A 20,330-nucleotide genomic window follows, 5' to 3' on the forward strand; every position below is an offset into this window, starting at 1 on the left:
AACATGACTCCCAAAACCAATTCTGTCAACTTCTCTGCTGTCTACCCACGCTACTTTGCAATTTGTATTTGTGTCCTTTCCAATTATTTGCTTGAAATTTTGTATGGATTGTGTAAATTGGGGAAAATGTTTATGTAAAACATGCCACGGGTTTTTTTCCTTATCTTTCGGTCTTTCATGACATTTAAAATTATAAAGGATGCTGAATTTCACAGAAAATTAAAGTGCTGATAAGAATTATGTTTTCACTGCATCATGGCCTCTTTATGTTTCAGGGTTAAGTCATCTCTGTGACATATAGTATCTCCTCTTTTTCTGTAACATAAGAAATAGACTTGATTTACTTTTTAAAAGAGGGTGTATTAGCTATATCTCTTTTTTCCTTATCATCCACATCTTATATGACAAAAGTGAAAAGATCCAATGTGGACTTGTGAAATTTTACAATCAAAATAATGTATAATGTAATGTAAAATATTTGTTAGCGGAGGTGCTCTTTGAAAAAGCTTTAACAAGTCTGAGTTACACAAAAAAAATAAAAAATATCCAGTGATAAAATGTGTGTGTGAGTGTGCGTGTCTTGTCAGTCTCCCATTATGTCCCGGCATCGAGTGCCATCTCTCACTGCTCGGTTAATAGAAAGATTCAGCACTTTCTGGTCTTGATATCCTTCTCTGAACAAATGATGCCTGAAATTTTTATTCTTTTTATAATGGAATTCCAATGGCCTTTGCTGCAAATCAAGTGGAAATTTTTGCATATCAAGTGGGAAAAATTAAATGTTAACCACGTTTTAATGTGATTAAGGGTGACAGGGACATTATTTCTGCTAATCATTCACCAGCTTGAAGGCTCAAACAAGGCAGAGGAACAAGCCATGTTTGTGCTTTTCCTGATGCTCTCTGACAGTAGTTTTCTTGCATATGCTTTCATCTAACTTTTACAAATCTAAAACATGAAATATATTTATATTTTTAGTTCAAAAACATAATTTGTCAATCTGTTTATCTTACATGTAGAAACAGCCTTTAGATTTCATGCTTCCTGCAATTACAATACATCTAATTTAAAGCTCAACATATTGTGAAATGACAAAATAAAAAAAAAATTAAAAAAAACAATTGGAGCTTCCACAACAGACTGGATCTGAATGGAGACGTCCCACAGGGGGCCACCCTCCGGGGCTAGTCTATTTGTCTTTTTGTGTGGGAATCCTGAGGGGGGGATAATTCCTCTGTTTCTGCATGCCTGGGGCTTCCCTGGGCTTTGTCAGAGCTTTGATCTGCTTAAATGGCTCAGGAGGGGAAAACAATGGGAGCTTCTAAAGTACAGGGGCAGCTACCTGAGACAATGACCTGGGCCTGCGTCTGGCATACATTCATACAGGTTGGCTTTATTAGGAGTGCTTAGCCAGTTAAGCCTGTAAAAGGTGGGCCATCTTCTCCAGTTTGAGTGCTCCTTTCAGATGCAATTGAATGCTGACAGACCTGAAGAGTAATCCACTACCTGCATCCTCCGCAACTCCATCACTGACACACCCGCAGGTGGAGGGCCCAGCACCTGAACCTGCCAGCCTTATGTGTTACTGAGACATTTCACATCTCTTTGCAGCTGTTGGCTTGCATGCCAGGCACAGACTCATCAAGTAATAAACCCTGGGTCCCCTCTGTTCTGCTGGTCACAGGTTGCAGGGACGAACATCCTAGGGGGTTAGGATGCTGCGGCACACAGCATATACTAACCCCCTCCTCTTTCCTTCCTCTGTGAAGGGAGACAGAAATGAGAGGTATGAGCTCATGGTGGCTTTTGAGGCTGGGAAGTCGGGGGCTCTGTGGGAAGCTTTTCATCCTCCCAGTAGTGAGCTCCTGAGCGACGAGAGTGCAGACGCTCTCTGCTCCCTGTGGCCATGGCCGCATGGAAAGCCATTACACATCAGTATCTGAGAAGGAAGGATATCTGACACACACACACACACACACACACACACACACACACACACACACACACACACACACACACACACACACACACACGGACACACTATTGCCAATATTGTCAACTTCTTTTAGTCTTCAAAGCAATCATGGGCTGGAGGAAACAGAACCCATTGCAGGCACAATGGGAGCAGCTTTAATTAAGAGCATCATCTCACATCATACCTAAAACAAACCTCGAGGGTGGGCTGGTAACAAGCTTTTTTTGAACAAGTTTCTTTACTTTGATAACTAAACCCATTACACTTTTGAAGACAAATCTTGTGACGTTAAATGTTTGCACATGATAGCTAAAAAAACACACAAACCTCCCCAGTTTCATCTTTATGATGGTCGTTGAGACATTATCAAAGCTATGGCCTTGTTTAGGGCTATTTGTGAGAGCTGGATGAAAAACATTGGAAATTCAAACAGTAACCCACAGGAGTACATTGTACATCACCCAAAATAATTCTCTATATGGGGTATCCATGCTGTCATTCACAGCGGTTGACTGGGCGAGAGAAAATAAGGGGGCTGGGGTAGAGTGGGGGAGTCATCAAGATGTGACAATTGTGACAAGAGCAGGCAAAGTGTAGCGCCGAAGAACACCACACGGATTTCTCCATCTCTTCTTTTTTTCCAGGATGACAGCTTAATGTCTACCACATGCAATATTTATTCTCATCGTGTGTCAGACTGTCTAGCTGTCCTAGGGAGTACAAAGAATGCCACTTATTAGAATAAAAGCAGAGGGAAGGTAATCAAGGACATATGTAACATCAGCCAATCATGCCCCCTTCCAATCCAGCATCTTTTTTCCAACAATAATCCTGATAATAAGCGTTGAGGAGCTGTATGTGGCAACACTAAATTCATTTATTTTTCTCATTAGAGCTGGCAAGGCTGCAGGCGACGCTCTGTGGCATGTGTGTTCACTCTTAACCTTATCACAAAGATAATAAAAAGCATAGTCCAACAAAGCAAAAGCTATCAAGATGTATCATTAGACAGACTTGAAACTTGCAGACATTTCTTTTTATGTCAGCAATGCCAAACTACAGGCTTTATAGGGTGCCTTCAGGAGAAAGCAGTGCTGCTACAGAGGTGTCCACATACGTTATGAACAGCAGGAGACTCACTCAGCATTAGCGTCTTTGGGCTCGGACCTGATAAATGAGGGAGAAGTGACAACCTGTACTGGATTTTGGAGAGCAAATCTCTTGCAGGATCATTATAAAGCAAACAAGAGGCTCATTTGCTTTTGTGACAGAAGAAATGTCTTTTGTCTCAAATGTAGGGTCTATCTCATTAGTTACAACAACAGCACCATGCCTTGACCACCAGGACAAAACAAAGACAACAGGGTGACATGTGACATGTCAACAGTGTCCTTTCATTGCATGAACTAGGGGCAGTCAATAACCAGGCTAACTGGACCGACAGGACTTTATTAGCACCATCTGTTTCGGTTTTACTGTACAGCCTCTCCTGTTGTTTTCTCTCATTGAAAACTAGCTAAAGGGATCCATTAGGACTGACTATGGGCAGTGGGGTACACATGTTACCATGGAAAAGTGTTTCCCAGGATCCCACACTGCACAAGGAGAGAGTGGACGACTGTGCACAAAATAAAAAAAAGAGCAAGTGATCGTATATCTCCCACATGGCTTTGAAAAGTGAACTGTAACTCCCTAGATAGTAGTGCCTAAAAACTTGGATGGAGCCAGTGGTTTTGCACTCAATAAAGTTTCAGATGTGTTTATGAGAATTATGGTTTGGAGTGGCTGAAGTGGGTTGCAGAAACTGCTTTCATGGAGTGTCTTTAAGTGAATCATAATAGTCCCTTCCCCTCCCCCCGTCTCAGTTTTTCTGCTGTCTCTAAAATCTTGTGGCCAGCTTTTTGTCAAAATGATCAGACAAAAAGAAAATGCACGCTCTATTTACCGTATGACTGGTTTGGAGAGGACATAGGTAAAGCAGGTATAAGCTCTCAAAGCAGCACATCTGACATGCTGCTACTTCTGGTGGAGCCTCCTCTACTTTAATTGTCAAAGCTCCTCCTACAGGCCAACTAGAGTATCAGACTCAGAAAGGTAATGTTCCTGTCTCTCTCCTCCTTGAAACGTGGTTGGATTTCTTTAAACTTTGCCCCAGAGATGTTATCTCATGTTTACACTGTCATCTAAATGACACCTCACCAGGGTTATTCTGGAGTTATTCTACATTTTTTTCTTATTGTCAACAAATCTAATGAAAAGTCCAATTACAAAAATGTGTCACTCAATACCTTACAGTATAACTTCCCTACCCTTCCATAAAACAACTAAAGACTTTAAAAAGAAGTTACAAATACACAGTTTCAGTTTAAGTAATAAGTAATTTTCTACAATAGCTGGTTTTTAGTAAGTAAATTAAGCAATCATTACTCAAAAAGGAGAAAACTGTGCATTTGTTGGGGACTATTTTCAGCCGCGGATACACATGGTGTGCTAGCGAGTATCTGCAGCAACAGGATGGTGTCCATGTTTATTGTAATGAAGGATCATGTCACCCAGTGCAATGATGTGGCTTATTTACACGTTATTCATATTTTTTGATGACAATGCAGATGGCACTGAAGAACAAGATATATCAGACTTTGGCTACACAGACAATACCTGTTAGAAAGATTTTTAGAACAATTTTTGTGAGATTTGTTGATAATAATAAAAATACAAAAATTTCCAGCCTTATTCTTTAACTTACAATGAGAGAAGAGGTTGGGGTTCAGTGTCTTGCTCTGGGGACACTTCAACAGACAACAATGCTGATTGCTGAGATAAAACTGATAACTTGTCAATCCCAAGTCAGTCTCACCAAACAAGTTCTTTTTCAACATCATAGTTATCTAAAATGGCAGATGACAAAAAATGTGGCACAAGAAGATTTCTCAAATGTTCTATTTTCTGGTATGATTTTCTTATATATAACACCATACCAGACAAATGTGGGAAGGATTAATTATGGAAGATCAATTTACACCTTACTGTCATCAAAAAGATGATTAAAAAAGGTTGACTGGAAGAGCAACTGTGGTGCGCAACTATTTCAGCTGTGGTTTCCCAACACAAAACACAAAGAAAAGCAGGACAGAAGTATCTAATGTGACACACGTTGAGAGGCAAATCATTTTCAAAGAGATACTGTACTATAAGTTAAAATGATTGTTATAATAAGAGTTAAGGCAAGTCTGTAAAAACAGAAGTATACATGTCTGTGCCCATACTGTACATACATACATACAGTGCACACACACACTTGCATACAGGCAGACATACAGGCCCAGGCACAGTCTCTCTCTCTCTCTCCCTCAAACACACAAACACACACACACACACACATGCACAAACACACACATATAGGCACACTTAATAAAAGCTTCAAGCAATGGTACCCTGCAGTTCTTACACTCACCAGGAGAACCCACATGGCAGAAGCATTCACAGACAGGTCACGCTTGCTGGTTTCCTTAAAGGTCAACTCATCTACTTAAGAGGCACCAATTTACTTTAATGCACATTGTCCAAAAGAAGAAAAAAAAAGAAATGACAAGAAAGACATCACAGCATATCTGGAGTGTTCTCCACTTTGTCTTTTGCCTTTACAAAAAGTGACTGCTCTTAGTTCTCTGAGGAGGATGAGGATTAAATAAACATTGGATATTGAACCTATTAAAAGAAATAAAGACTGATAAAGATGGCGAGGCTACAAGCTTTTAAAATAAACAATATCTTAACTGACAAGTGAAAACACGCTAACGCTGGGAAGGCTGCAGCCACCACATCATCAACAACGCTCTAATGACCCTCTCTAACACACAAACTACAGTATGTGCACCAGAGAAAAAGTCTTCCAGGCAGCTCACTGACGCCGAGGAAAGAGGAGAAAGCCTCTTGATAGACTCTTGTAGATGCCATTCCCTATCACGCAATGCCTCTCAGTCATAAACACATGACAAATGCGGCCTTAATCATTTTTTACGAGCGGGGATGTGCAGGGGGCAGTGCATGGCTAGAGGGGAGAGGGGAGCGGTGAGCAGCAGGCGGCCCCCTCTGCACAGAGGAGAGGGCTGTGTGGTAAAGTCTCCTCTGGAACATCACTCGGCCAGCGCGCCTTTGATCTCCACACCGCAATTACGCCAGCATCCAAATGAGCATGGAGTCGCCTCTGAAACAGACTTCAAACATGCACATGTACGCATTCTCATACACATGCACTGTATAGGATTGGAGCCATGTGCTCCTCTCAACAGTAAATGATGTACTGTCTCCAGCAGAGAACCTGGGGATGAAAGGAGGCCTTGCTCCTCGTCTGATCCTTCCATTAATGATGGCTTGCTAAAGCTAATACTGTGTATTCTTGTCTAAACAAGGGCAGCTTGGTATGTGGTTCCCGTACTCCAAACAGGATGATCTTGGTTAACAATGGACTGTTTCTGGAGCCTCAAAAAGTCTGTTAAAACTACTATAATCTCCAATGTGTGACCAAAGCTAGTGCAATAATTCATAGTGTTCTTAAAAAAACTGTGTCCACAACTTGCAATTCAGTGTTCATAAAAATAAAATCAATTAACTAATATATATTAAACCCCAAAAATAATGTTTGGTAGTGCATGTTGCTGAAATGAAAACATTAACATTAAAGCCTGACAGGCAGCACGCATTGAACAAAACACCTCAAATATAAAACAGTGCTTGAAAAAAACTCTGGGAACAGAATCTGTGAAATGGCCTGAATGAGAGAGAAGATGAAATTGGCTTATTTGCCTCATTCTTGGATTCGCCTTCTTTTCCTCCACACATTAAAGCTGAGATTGCAATTTGTCTTGCTGTTTGCTTTGAATAGTCCTTAACCGTATCATCATCTCAACTGTGCTGGTGGAAAAACACGGGAGCATGGCGACAGCCAAATGGCAGTCTGGCGTCTCTGCTGCAGACTAGCTGCCATTAGGGCTGAGAGCGGCATTTATTGTATACAATTAGGGCCAGCTAGATCTACCTGTAATCATCTCCATACAGGTGTGAGCTCCTCTCTGGACAAGGGAAGTGACTCATCACTTGTCAAACATCAGCACTTTGATGTTGGCATTGTTCATCATGAGGCCCTCAGGACGCCTGAGCACTACCTGTTTAAAACGCTTTATGATTTATTGCATTTCACACAGTTTAAAAAACACACACGCAATGAGAAAAAAAAAACTCTTCCTACAGGTGACGGATGTTCCACATGCCATGAATCATTTGATTTATGACTTCTCTCCCTCCTCCCACCGTCTGACAGTCATACTTTTGTGTCAGGAACATTTTAGCGAGCAGTCATAGGTAAACAACTTCCCTTGTAACACAATGTTGCCAAGTAAAGCGCTACAAAACAAATTTTGTAAGAACTGACACCGCAAGCCTAGAGGGCAATTGGAAGAGTTGGTGTTATTGACAAAACGGCTGTAGTGTGGAAAAGTAGCCCTTTCAGATATAATGGATATCTAACACCAGTTGTCTAGATCTGCTCTTGCTGCGGCTAGATGAACATTACTTTAAAAAGTGTTTCTGACAGAACAGGAGGATTACAGACTCGAAACATAGCAAAGTTTATATTAATGTGTTAGAGGTCGTCCTCAGGCAGTTCAGATCATGACTGGTGTTGCCTCTGCAAAGTAAAAAATACAAATGTACCCTGTATATTAGCATCCAAAAGCAAGACACCCATCTTCTTCTACTCACTGTGTATAAACAAAGCCTCAGTTGTCTTTGTGATCTGTGGGAATCTCACGCTTGTAAAGTGAAGCTTGTAAATCATGCTACTAATAGCTATTCTTGTCTTGAGCAACAACATGTGAAGACAAAACCAAATATTTGGAGCACAGCAATTTTAGATATTACAGTATTTAAAGTTACTATAGGTAACTTTCATCTTGTGTTGATTTTGGCAGCCCCTGTGGACAAAAACGGTAGTGTTTCCTGGAATGAAGACTGCATTTCCCATGAGCACCACTGCCTCGTGTCATAAAGATCTTGATCTGGCATTTGTTTTGGAAGTGAGTGAAAGACGCAACTTGTTTTTAATAATTTTTCCTTTTTTAAACACAGCTGTTTGCAGGATGCATAGCGATGAGGTAATGTATCTGTAGCGATGTAAGATAATTAATGATGATATGATGATGGTGAAACAAAGTTAACTTTGTTTTAGTACCGTTTATACACCTAGGTTGCATTCACACCTAATCTGGCAATGCAGCACCTTCCCGAAGGGTTGTTTGGAGGTGTGGACGTGTTTATTTGTGCTTTAGAACATAACCGCAAAAATAACGTTTTATTTCTTTGATTCACTGCTTTGTTCTTGCTACCACTGCTCCCTCGCTTCATTCACTCTCTAGCTTGCTTGACCATCGCTGCTCTCTCTCTCTCTCTCTTTTTCTCTCGTCTTTTTAAAAATAAGTCGGGAAGCCGACAATGAGTCTTACTTTAGTTTCAACATTATCAAACAAAGAGAAATGTCCTCCCCTCGTCCTAGTAAAGTCTTTGTACTCTCTCATGTTACAATGCTAAATGTATGTAAACACATGCTCTTCCGGTCTGCATGCCATAAATCATTTAGCCGGTAGCAGGCATTTCGAATAACGATATAGAAATAGCTAATCTTCTTGCTGATGGTCTCTTTTGCTTATGTAGGTCATATAGAGGCATCCGTATTAAACTGAGACTGTTTCATAACCAGTTAAAAACTCCTTGTAGTTGCTTTAAAGAGTTATCCTTATGATTTATTGACTGTCTCCAGAAGTTATGAATTACTTGTTTGGCTTTGAATGTACTTGTGTTTGTTGCTTTGTCATTTAAAGCTTTCACTCTCTTTGATATCATATGGAAATGAGAAATTTTGATGGAAAATGGGGACCATATGTTAGTATGTGCTTAATGAAGTGCAGAGTCTGGGGGCTGGTTGGGGTTTGCAGAGCTGGATGTTGTGTTAGAGCATACTTAGTGCCACCTCCAGGCAGATCCTCTCACAAAGATGTGACCGTTTCTGTCAGCAGGAGCTCACAGTCAGTAGATCAGTGCGAATAACTCACACACACACACACTTTTCACACCCAAGCACATGCGTACACAGACACATGCACACATTCTTTTCGTAGCTGAAATGCAGATCCAATCAAAGTTAGTAGAAATCAATGTAACTCCACACATAAGTAGAGGGAAAGCTCTTTGGTGATGATTAATGAGCGAAATGAGTCGACTCCCGCCCTTCTTCGAAGCACTTACCATTTGTTCTTTTTCCTGATGTAGTCTTTCTCAGAGAGGTTAACGAGGTAAATCATTGGTTTGGATGTCAAAAACAAGTATTTGTTCAACACTTCAATCTGTGACAAAGACAGACAACGCAAGTACTGAGAATCCAAACTTTCCAAAGTAGCTTTTGAGGACAGCACAGACAGAGATAAGTGAAGCCAAATCAAATTAGGGTCTGGTGTAAAAGCACGGTGGGGAGCAACTATAAAGCCTCTAAATCAGGATCAGCACGGCCAGATGTCATTAGCTTGTACAAAAGTAATGTCAAAATACATCCAACAAAAGACTGTGCATAATATTAAGTTGTGATTTGCACAAAAGACGTTTTGCTAAAATAGAGAAAAAATGAGGGAAAAACTGCAGTTGGACTTATAACCAGGATAAACCACATTAATAAATTTGACTGTAACATCAAAGGCTTACCTCCTTGTCGTTCCAATCGTGACAGTAGCGGACGTGTTTCTTTTCATCCAGTACCCAGCTCTTGATTTTCAACATAACGTCCTGTTTGGGGTTAAAAGAGAATGAACAAGAAGCCATTAAAGGAGATGAAAAAGAATATAAACCCAGCAGGGTATGGGGTAATTATTTCCTAAATGCATGGCATCCTGATGCCAAAATGAACAATGGCTGTGCTCACATTCAAGCAGGAGTGGCCTGGCTTTGACAGGGATAGCATGCACAAGACCCCCTTCCCTCCTCTAAATCATGACAAAATGCCTTCTGGGGTGTCTCGCTTAGAGTCACAGTTTTGAACATCAATATTCCATCGGGACTGCTTAATGAAAAGGATAGAGAGGAGACAAAATTGGAAAGAGCAGGGAACTAATTGGAAGTTGGTTAGTTAGGTGTAAATTATTGGTCCTTCCTCAGGCACTTCGGAGAATGTAGTCTGAATATGCACTAGTGAGGTACAGAGCTAATTATTCACTGTTTCTTCTGGAGAAAATATTGAGCATTTCCAGCTATGTATGCCACATTCATTACTGAGGTACTTGTGGGTTGAGACCACAGGCAAGACTAGGTCTTGACAGGATCTGGAAGCGGAAAAGGGTGGGAAAATGGGAGGGAGGTAGTTATAAAATTTGTAATAAAGAAATTGAGCCTATTATTGTTGATCCAGCCCCACAGAAATTAGCGGAACACATTCTTTTTGTTCCTGTCAACTTGACCTCCCCCGTCATATAAAAACTCCCCCACCCCCTGAAACACTCCCCCTACCTCCTTTTCCCTCCCCAAACCCTTGCAGCACTTCACAATCATACTCCCTTTTGAAAGAACTGAGGAAAAAATCCTGCCAGAGCCTCAATTACACAATGGCAGAAAAAGCTCCACACACTGACCCCCAGCCAGCTGCATTCACTCTCTGCACATCTCTCTCCACAGGAATTCTAAAGGCCTTTTAGTCAGGCAGCCAGAGTGCAGCCAGCGGGAGAGAGCGCAGGAAGAGCTGCATACACTCCGCCCGCGCCGGCCCAAGTCTTCACAGAGAGATTAATCATCTGTGAAATGGAAACAGCAAACGGCCAGTGACACAGGCTGAACCCGCTCCAGGTTTCCCTCATCAGCTCGCAGCCGCCGTGCAGCGCTCCTCTAACAGGCAGGTGTTAATAAAAGGCATATAGGTCCCACAGGGGTCAAACACATACGCCTGCCACCATGAAGCGCCGCTGGTGGGCTGGCTTCTTATTATTGTTTTGTAAGGATAGGGATTTTGAGGATTCATACGGACAAAAGCAATGAAACATTGTTCTTGTAAACACAGCACCAGCAGAACGGCTTTAAATCTTTATAACAATGCATACATATGAGCCCTGCTCTGCCTGCATGCACATAAATTTAGCTTAAACTAACAATGAAATATGAAGTGACTTTTTTATCCTGACAACAAGTTTTAACCATAATATACTACTTTACAATAAATTCTAAATTTCTGAATTTTGGTTGTATTTTTCTTACAAAATCCCATTTTCTTAAATTCATAACGCATAACAGCAAATCTACAGCGGTGAGCTCATGCGGCAGCAGCAAGTGTATGAAAACTCCAACTAATAAAACCTCCATGTTTTTTTTTTTTCATCAGTTTTACCCCCTACCGTGCAGATAAAACTACATTCCTCTCCCTAAATGATCCTTTGTTGTTTACAATTTTAATCATCCCCTCATGTTATCTTTGTCTTGCCCAACATCCTGTTTCAGCAGGAAGGACATTAAAAAAGAAGCAAGATGCCCTCAAAACGCTTTATGTTTCATTTGTGTCACAAACCGCAAACGTTCAACTTTATTCTTCTAGGAGTACATGCGCTATATTTTATAATTATATACTACTATATAAAGTTGTTCTCCTCCACAGTATACGGTATGGTATAGTGTTTTTATATCTTGCATAGTAGTAACAAGGTGCAGTAAATTTCCTAAACTGCCCGGATCTTTCTGCAAGAAACTACTTCACTCCAAGACTTCATGAGAACAAACAGAAACAAAAATGCAATTTAATTAAGCTGATTTTTTAAATCTTCTTTTTTTTCATACAGCAAAGCACTTCATTTTGATGTCCACTGACAGAACATATGAAAATGTGAGAAAGTGTGTTTAAATCAGATTTTGTATTTTGAAGACACATCTCAAAGTAAACTACATCCACTAAATGAGCTGTGTAAGTGAGAACGGTGCGTCATCTTGAGTCATATTAGATCTAATAATGTGATAATAAATAGCTGCTTAAATAGTCAAATAAGTTTCCCTCTCATTTTAATTTAATTAATATGATTCTTTAAATATACTACAAACTGGATAAAAGCAGTTCTTGCTCATAAAATTTTGGGCCACATACAGACTTGTAGAGATTAAAGGCAACTGCATATTGACAATGGAAATTTAACCTTATTTCAAATTACTGAATAAAGAAGAAATTCTAAATAGTTACATCAGAATTTCCCTTTTATTTAATATAATCCAGTACATTTATAAAAGAAAATACAAGCACTATTGTTTCTTTTAAACTGTATGCTTACAGACGTAGGCTTGATGCATATGTTCTGCATATAGATGCCGACATAAACATGTGTATATGTGACAACTCACAGCTGAGAGCATCAAACGCCAGGCTCAGCCTGTGAGACAATCACACAATCCCTCCCATCTAAAAGTGTGGTGCAGCCTTTGATAAGCACCATTCTTTGCCATCTAAAGAGGTCTTCTATAGATTTCACTTGCCGACGTGTGCACAACCTTTGACAAGTAATGTAGATCATTTTTATTCATTGCCTAAAATTGTTAGCAATTATGTGCGTAAACGGCCACCTGCCTAGCCTGAATGGCTCCTGTCTGTGGGGCTACAGGGGTGTTGGGAAGTGCTGTTGGCAGTAAAGGGGGGAGGAAAGGGGGGGTTGCTCAGGCACAGGGCTTCTGCAGCAGGTGAAATAGCCCCTCTCGTTAGTGTAATGAGTGGTCAGAGCCTCAGTGTGTCGGGGCCTGAAATTGGGCATGCCGCTCCAAGTGAAAGGCCAGATCCCCTCGTGTGCTGGCCCATCCTGTCCTACTCCGATGATGGAAGGGCATCATGAGACATTTACAACCAAATCATTGCTCAAGTTGGCCGTTCAGCCTCATTACCTTAACAATATGCCCAGCTGAATGTGTATGCATCCACATACATTTTGATCTGACATTCAGTGTTTTTTTTTTTCTGATCTTACCCTGCATTTTGCCCTGCACCTTGCTGCATACAACCAAGGAATCCTCTGTCAAAGAATATCCTAAACATTTACGGTATTCATAGCGGGGTATAGGCATATGTGTCACCCACTGTATGGCCTTACACAATTTCCCGAGCTGCTGTAGGTGTATAAGCAGGAGCGAGAGCTCTGCCATGATTTGAGTATTACTTTAGATGTAAAGAGCTGTGTGGAAACACTTTCATTAGCCCAGTGCTGTGACCCGGGGTCGGCAGCTGAATAAGTAACTCTCTATTAATGATTTCTACAGCAGAAAACCCCTGACCCCTGATCACTTTCAATCTCAGAAAGGGAGAAAATGGGGCAGGGGGAGGGGTGAGACCTATTGGAGGGAGATTAAAAAAAACATACTTTTTTTTTTCTTCTTGGCCATGTGTGTGGGAGGGTTATTATTTGTGCCTTGCTGTGAGGGGGAGCAAAGGGCCTGCTGGGACATTGACTCACGTATTCTGGTTTGAGTTTCTTGTCACCGCCTCTAATGGCCGTCTTCTCCAGCTTGTCAATAATAGGGCCGATCATCTCCTCATCCTTCAGCCTCAGCTCCTCGTGGATGATCTCCATATCCCTCACGGGGTCCACTGTCCCCTCAACATGGATGATATCCTCATCGTCAAATGCACCTGCGGCGATGGGACACAAACACAGAGAGAGAGAGAGAGAGAGAGTGCATCAGTATAGAATTTTTTTTTCAACAACAACAACAGCGCATTATACACACATACAGTACAAGCAACAGAATCGGTGGAACAGAATCAATGACATTGACTTTTTTGAGATCGAATGTGAAACAGTGATTAGATTTAGCCCCTAAAAAATCATTAAATTTTTTTTTAGAGAATGTGGGAAAAATATACATCCACATGAAAAAGCACAGTGGGAGTCACAGGAAAGTCACAACAAAAGCAATAACATGTTCTGGAATATATTTCATCTTTCTTTTCAGTGTCAGAACTGTAAGAAACCAGCTTACAGTGTCAAAGTAAGTTCCACCAAAAATGGGCTTTAAGTGCAACAAAACAGGCTTGTCTGTCAATCTGCTTAAAGTGGAGAGTGTTTGCTCATGTATTCTTATACTCCTCTGTCTAAAAACCATTAGCCATCCATCAACAATAAGTTTAAAAAAAAAACACAAGAAATGAACAAAACTGGATATGATTTAACAGAAAAGAGTCAACATTCATAAACAAAAGAGGACAGTCTTCCCCTGATCATTTGTGTCTTATCCGTGGCTGTGCTGGTGATTAGGTAATGAGGCTCTGAAGCAGACCATTTAGCCAGCAGCGGCTCTCAGGGCTCCTTCTGATTCTCCAGCAGAGCTCACGGGTGAGGGAGGGGTGAGGGAGGGGGGGACATGTGTGTACATCTGTCACATAAGAGTGATGGCCCTTAACATTACCAGTGGCAAATGTGGTCGACTGCTCCCCAGAATGTGACTCCAATATGTTTTTAGCCAGTTTACAACCCATAAGATTTGCGTACAATTTTATTTTTACAGTAATAATACTTACTAACATACATACTCAAAACACTGTATGGTTGGATTTAAACTACAGCAACACACCTTACATTTAACATGATTTACAAATTTTCATAAATCAATCAACACCAGTGACTCATGAAGTTTCACACTGTGTGGCATAATGGGAATGCCATCTCATTCAACAAGGGAAGTGCGTGTCAGGTGAATGATGACTTAGCTTCAAGTATTGCTGTGTTGAGCGATGTTATGTTTGGAATGTGCATGGTGGAGTCACTAAATATTATTAACCATCCATATGATAATCTTGTCGACACCTGAATGTGTGAAGGACTGTTGGCAGGTGAGGCCCTGCAAGGTAATAACATCAGCAGAGTGATCTGTGCTACTCATCACCTAACTGTCACACCATCTCTCAACAAGTTCAAATGGTGATACATGCTAGAAATATTGATGATTCATAGCTGTGAGTAGTTGTCACGATGGCTAACAGCATACCTGAGATTCAGATAAGAAGCTGCATCCTGTACAAAGAAATCAGATCAGTAGAAAGACAGATGAAAAAAAGCAGTAAAGTTGTATCCTTCCACTCCACTGATTAGATGATTTTTAGCCACACCAGTGACATGGCTCTAGGAATGGTTGGTCAGTCCATCACTTTAGTCCAAACTACAATTTCTCAACAACTATTGCATGGATTTCCATTCATTTTTGTCCAGACATTCATGATCCTCAGAGGATGAATTTGAATGCATTTGGTGTGCCACAGTGAGGTTGAGATTCATGGTTCTGAGAGAAATGGCATGAAATTTGGTACGTTCCCCACAGGATTTGTACTAACTAGCATGCCAACCATAGACTGTATATAAAGATGAACATAGCGAGGTGTGATATCACTTATTGGTTTTCATTGGAACCGGTCTGAAGCCCAGAGTTGCAGTTTATATGGTTGACATCAAGGTACTTATACTTGATGCTATCATGCTAAACTAAAGTGGTGTACATGGTGAACATTAGTTGCTAAATATCAGCATATACATCAGCAAATACATATCAGCAATATTAGCATTGTCATTGTAAGCATGTTAGCATGCAGTCATTAGCGTTTAGCTTAAAGCAATGCTGTTCCAAAGTAAGCCTCAGGGAGCCGCTACCATATTTGCAGACCAGTCTTGTTCACAAATATGTACCAGAGCCTCTCAACCCAGAGTGTTTTTACATTGTAATAATAAAATGTAAGGGACCCCAAATTGTAAAATTGTAAACAGAACCAAAATAATTCCTCCCATTTTTTCCCACATCCACAAAATCTTGTTCTTGTACTGGGTTAAGGAGAGACAAGTACCTGATTTTCCATGAAATTAAACTACAGGGCTTTTACAATCTAGCATCACTCATCAGTCACATCTAAATATCACCGCTCAACAACAAAATGATAGACACCCCAAATCCTACACCAGTGGCCCTATTACTCATGTGAGTCAACAGAAGCTGTAGACTTTTGTGCAAGCTGTCATCCTGTGCGTTGTCCTCATGGTGAAATGAACTTATCCAATTACTCTTTGCCTAATCAGGCTGTTTTGGTTCCTCTCCTCTTGCAGAGGTACTCCACAGTATAAACAGTTCACTTACGCCACACAGAAAGGGGCTAATCAGTGGAATTATTGTTTTGCTGCTCCAATTTACCAGCTCCCTGTTCAGCACTGATTGGAATGAAAATTTGCTATTGTGTCTGCATGAACTCAGAAAATATAATGCAATGTAATCATTTTGTTAGCTGCAAGAATATACATACATTATAAACAATTATGATGTACAGTTTTGACTAATCTCACTGTATTTCAAATAGAAAATGCAGTTTGTTGTTCAATGTAGCATGTATTAATTAGGAGCAAATAGGTTTAAAAATGGTTCACATGCTTAATAAACCACTCGTGATTGATATAAATCATTGTTAATGAAAGCATTAGAAAGTAATATATACTAACTAATATAGTATATATCAAATTGTTCAAAATGTTATAAACAGCTAAAGGAAGCACAAACATTTTATAGCACATTTTTTACTTTAGTAATTAACAGTATAACTATTGTTATACATCCCTAATAAAAAAGCTGATAAATCAAAAATTCAAAGCTTTCAAAGAGCAGGAGCAGCTGATCACTCACTATTTAGTCATCAGCTGACACTCTCCTCTGACTACCACATATTCCAAAGTAATTTGCTTTAATTAATTTCGCCTAATTTAACATTCACATCTACTTTACCGCCGTCCTATTCAAGGCTTAGAGCAGGAGAACAAATGCGTGAGGTGAAAGAGAGAAGAGAAATCTGAGGGGGCAATCTCCACAATTAGTCCTTTAACAACTGGGTCTGGGAAGGGCTCCGTGAAGACAGCTCTTATGAGGCTGCGGCGCCACACAAAGCCACATGCAAGACAGTAAAAACACACGGAAAAAGAAGAGGTTAGAAAGGCCCAGTTTCAGGAATCAGGTCTGTCTGACAATTTAAATTTACTGCTTTATTTTCAATGCTGTATGTTTTGAAGACACTATTAACAGGTGCTCCTTTATTGACAGAACAAAAGGATTAGTCTCTGGAGGGTGAGTGGTGCTCAATGGCCCGATTAGGGATCAGGCTAAGCTCTGCAAAATTATAGACTTACAGCAGCACTGCAAGCTGGTGTTGCCTGAGAAGATATAACTCCATGAACCAACACTGGGAAATGAAAAGTGCAAAATGAAAACAAATACATTTAAAGTATTTTGTTCATGTTTTTACTTTAACTTCATCATGCAAAATTTCACTGCAACACATTTAAGAACAAAATAACAAACTAAAGTTTTAAAAGAAGTCCCCTATTTTCCGTTTGTACAAGTTTAACACCTAAAAACACAGAGCGAGCTCGAGCTGGCTTACATCATTACTTTTCTGTAAGGTAGACAGACAAGGCAGTCATCTGAGTCAAGTAAAGATCAATACTGATTGAGCTGCTTCCTCTGATGTTGCTACCTGGGAGGATATGTGGTCAACATAATTCAGTTAAATTACAGTATTCATTGACTTCTAACTTCCTGTGCATGTTTTCACATGCAAGATGGGTAAGAGCACATCTAAAGAACTTGCATTCCTTGAGCTGCTTTTAAAATGTTCATGCAAACTCAGTGCCGCAATTCTCCTGGTATTCAGAGCATTAAAAGCTATTTTATGAGTCTGTCAGGGAAAGCACATTATGGATGTCTTCCCAGCATAAAAACACTGGCAATGCACACAAGAGTATTTATGTTCATTCAGGAAATATCTTCTTGACATTCATTTTAGGATACATGAAATTGACAGCAATTTGTAGTGTGCTACTACTGTAACAGAGTTTGTGGCATATTCAGCCTTGTTTCTTTGCGTATTTCAATTATGGCAAATGCATTGGCTGCTAAAAAGCAGTTTGACACCAGAAAATGGCATGTTTGAGCCCTTCAGGAGATACACTCATGTTTTCTACATGATCCCATCTTTCAAAATAGATCACAGTGAAATCACAGTGCTCGATAGTATGAATATCAGTACCTCACAAGGTGTCTTCAATTCCTATGTAATCTACTGTCAGTTGCAATGTCTCATACCAAACTGAGTATTACAGGTGTATCTTGTCCCCCCCCACACCCCTCCCAACCCCCTCCACACACACACACACAAATCCAGCATCATGCAAGGGAAAACCGTTCAGACAAGCCTGATGTGTAGTGCAGTTGAAAAGTGAATGTACAGGGGAGGCTCCAGTTTTCAATGAACTCTGACAGAAAACAACAGTGTTAATTCCCTTATCATTAGCTTAACCTCTGACTCTCCATTTTTGTTAAACCACAGAGCAGGAGAGGGCCTTGATTGAAAGGAACTGCCATATGCACACTGCTGTTGTCCCACATCATTCAGAGAACAAACCTTTTTAGATCCTTAACTACTATAGTGCTGCTGATTGCACAGGCACCAGCAATTTCCTAACCAACCACCACCTGAACAATGATGTGTTCAGCTTTCAGGCCCTCCAGCCTTTCAAAGGTGAATCATTTCACAGTTTGGAACGAGATCTCCATAGCAACTCCTCTTTGAAGGGTTTAGAATCACCATCCAATAATTCTATGATCATCGGGCCTTTCCATTCCCAGTGGTTCTTTTCACAGCGGACAGGCAAGGGGGGGCACGAGGGAGGAAGCAGGAAGATTCTACAGTCTATTTCAGGCAATTCATCTTGCAGCCCCATTAGAATTCAAAATATTGCGACCTTCAATCACCGAGCATGTTATCTGGAGCTGTGGTGATCTCCAGTCAAGATGGGTAGACATTTTGCTCTAATCATCCACGATGAGTGGAGGCTGACAAAAACTCTTCATTCTCGCTGAAGCAAAATGCTCATTTAAATGCTGTGACAGCAGCCCGAAAACACACAAAGGGAGGATGATCCCACCACAGCTAAATAAGATTTAGAATTGCAGTATTGGTTAAAACAACAACTAACATAAAAAAGAACCACATACAACACAGGGCAGTGTATTTTTCTGACTGATGTATAAAACAAAATTACAAGGAAAGACAGACGAGAAAGTCAGTTGCTACAACCCGGCGGGGACTGTCATACAACAAGTGTATTTTTGTCCAAGGATGGTGAGGGAAGAGGGTCGCTTGCTCCTCATAAACCTCTTAATTTTGCTACAATAGAGTGGATCATGGCTGAACATTAAAAAAAAAAACTGATGAAGAAGACAAAGAAACTATGTGATCAAAACTGATGCTCACATGCTTCAGTAGAAAAAATAAAAACAAGTTATTTAGACTAATTTAGCTGCACTTTAACACAGATCACACAAGTATACATTCATGTAAATTCATCATAGAATAAAAAATAAGTGATGAGATTTGTCCAAGCACTAGACTAATAGCTCTGCATTTGTTTCCTCTTTAATAATGTTGTTTCAATTTCATCAAATGTATTTGATTGACAAAAATGACAGTTGTTGGCACGCTGGTACCTCAACAAGAAATGTTTCATACAGGCCTCAGAGGGCTTTTAAAGTCCATTGCTTTGCATTAAAATAAAATTATATTTTATATAGCAAATACTGATTTTACCAGAATTACTGTTCAAAGATGCCTCATAATGGATGAGGGATTAATATGAGAAAATTTGTTCCAACTATAATAAAAGTATTTTGTATGTACTGGACTTGTGAAAAACAAAGTATTTCACTACCATCACTGAAAAAAGGTTGCTTCTCTACTTTTGAGGAGATGCTACTTGATCTCATAGATGTCCATAAAGTGAGCTAAGCTAAGCTAATCTCAATGTTTAAAATACCTTAAAGGGCTTAATCTGTTAATAGTTCTGTTAGTATGTAAGATTTAGTGGGATCTAGTGCTGAGGCTGCAGGTTGCAACCAACTGAATACTCCTCCCCCTCCACTTCCAAATGTGTAGGAGAACCTGCGGTGGCTGCGGAACTTGTGAAAAACACGAAAGGCCCTCTCTAGAGCCAGTGTTTGGTTTGTCTGTTCTGGGCTACTGTAGAAACATGGCGGTGCAACATGGCGGCCTCCGAAGAAGGGGACCTGCTTCCTATGTAGATATAAAGGACTCACTCTAAGGTAACGTAAAAAACACAATTTCTGCCAAGTCCACTCTGCTAGATGCCACTAAATTCTACACAGTGCACCTTTAATATTCAACATAGTATCATGGCAGTTTGTAAAATAGTCCATTTTTAAAGGACTTTAATCTATAGATTTGTGTACATGGACACTAATTTTCCATTTTTTTCATGAC

At 40.2% G+C, this 20,330-nt stretch overlaps 1 protein-coding gene across 1 annotated transcript in view; it reads right to left on the reverse strand.

Moving 5' to 3' along the window:
* LOC137192698 (obg-like ATPase 1) overlaps positions 1–20,330 on the reverse strand; it is a 46,435-nt gene that overhangs the window by 11,647 nt on the left and 14,458 nt on the right. Inside the window, exons 5-7 of the mRNA XM_067603582.1 lie at positions 13,483–13,658; positions 9,725–9,805; positions 9,275–9,372 (exon numbers count right to left, since the gene is read on the reverse strand). Of these exons, the coding sequence (XP_067459683.1) occupies positions 9,275–9,372; positions 9,725–9,805; positions 13,483–13,658 (355 nt within the window). The remainder of the gene's footprint in view (positions 1–9,274; positions 9,373–9,724; positions 9,806–13,482; positions 13,659–20,330) is intronic.

The sequence above is a fragment of the Thunnus thynnus genome, chromosome 11 (genome assembly GCF_963924715.1).
Source record: "Thunnus thynnus chromosome 11, fThuThy2.1, whole genome shotgun sequence".
Taxonomy (NCBI): domain Eukaryota; kingdom Metazoa; phylum Chordata; class Actinopteri; order Scombriformes; family Scombridae; genus Thunnus; species Thunnus thynnus.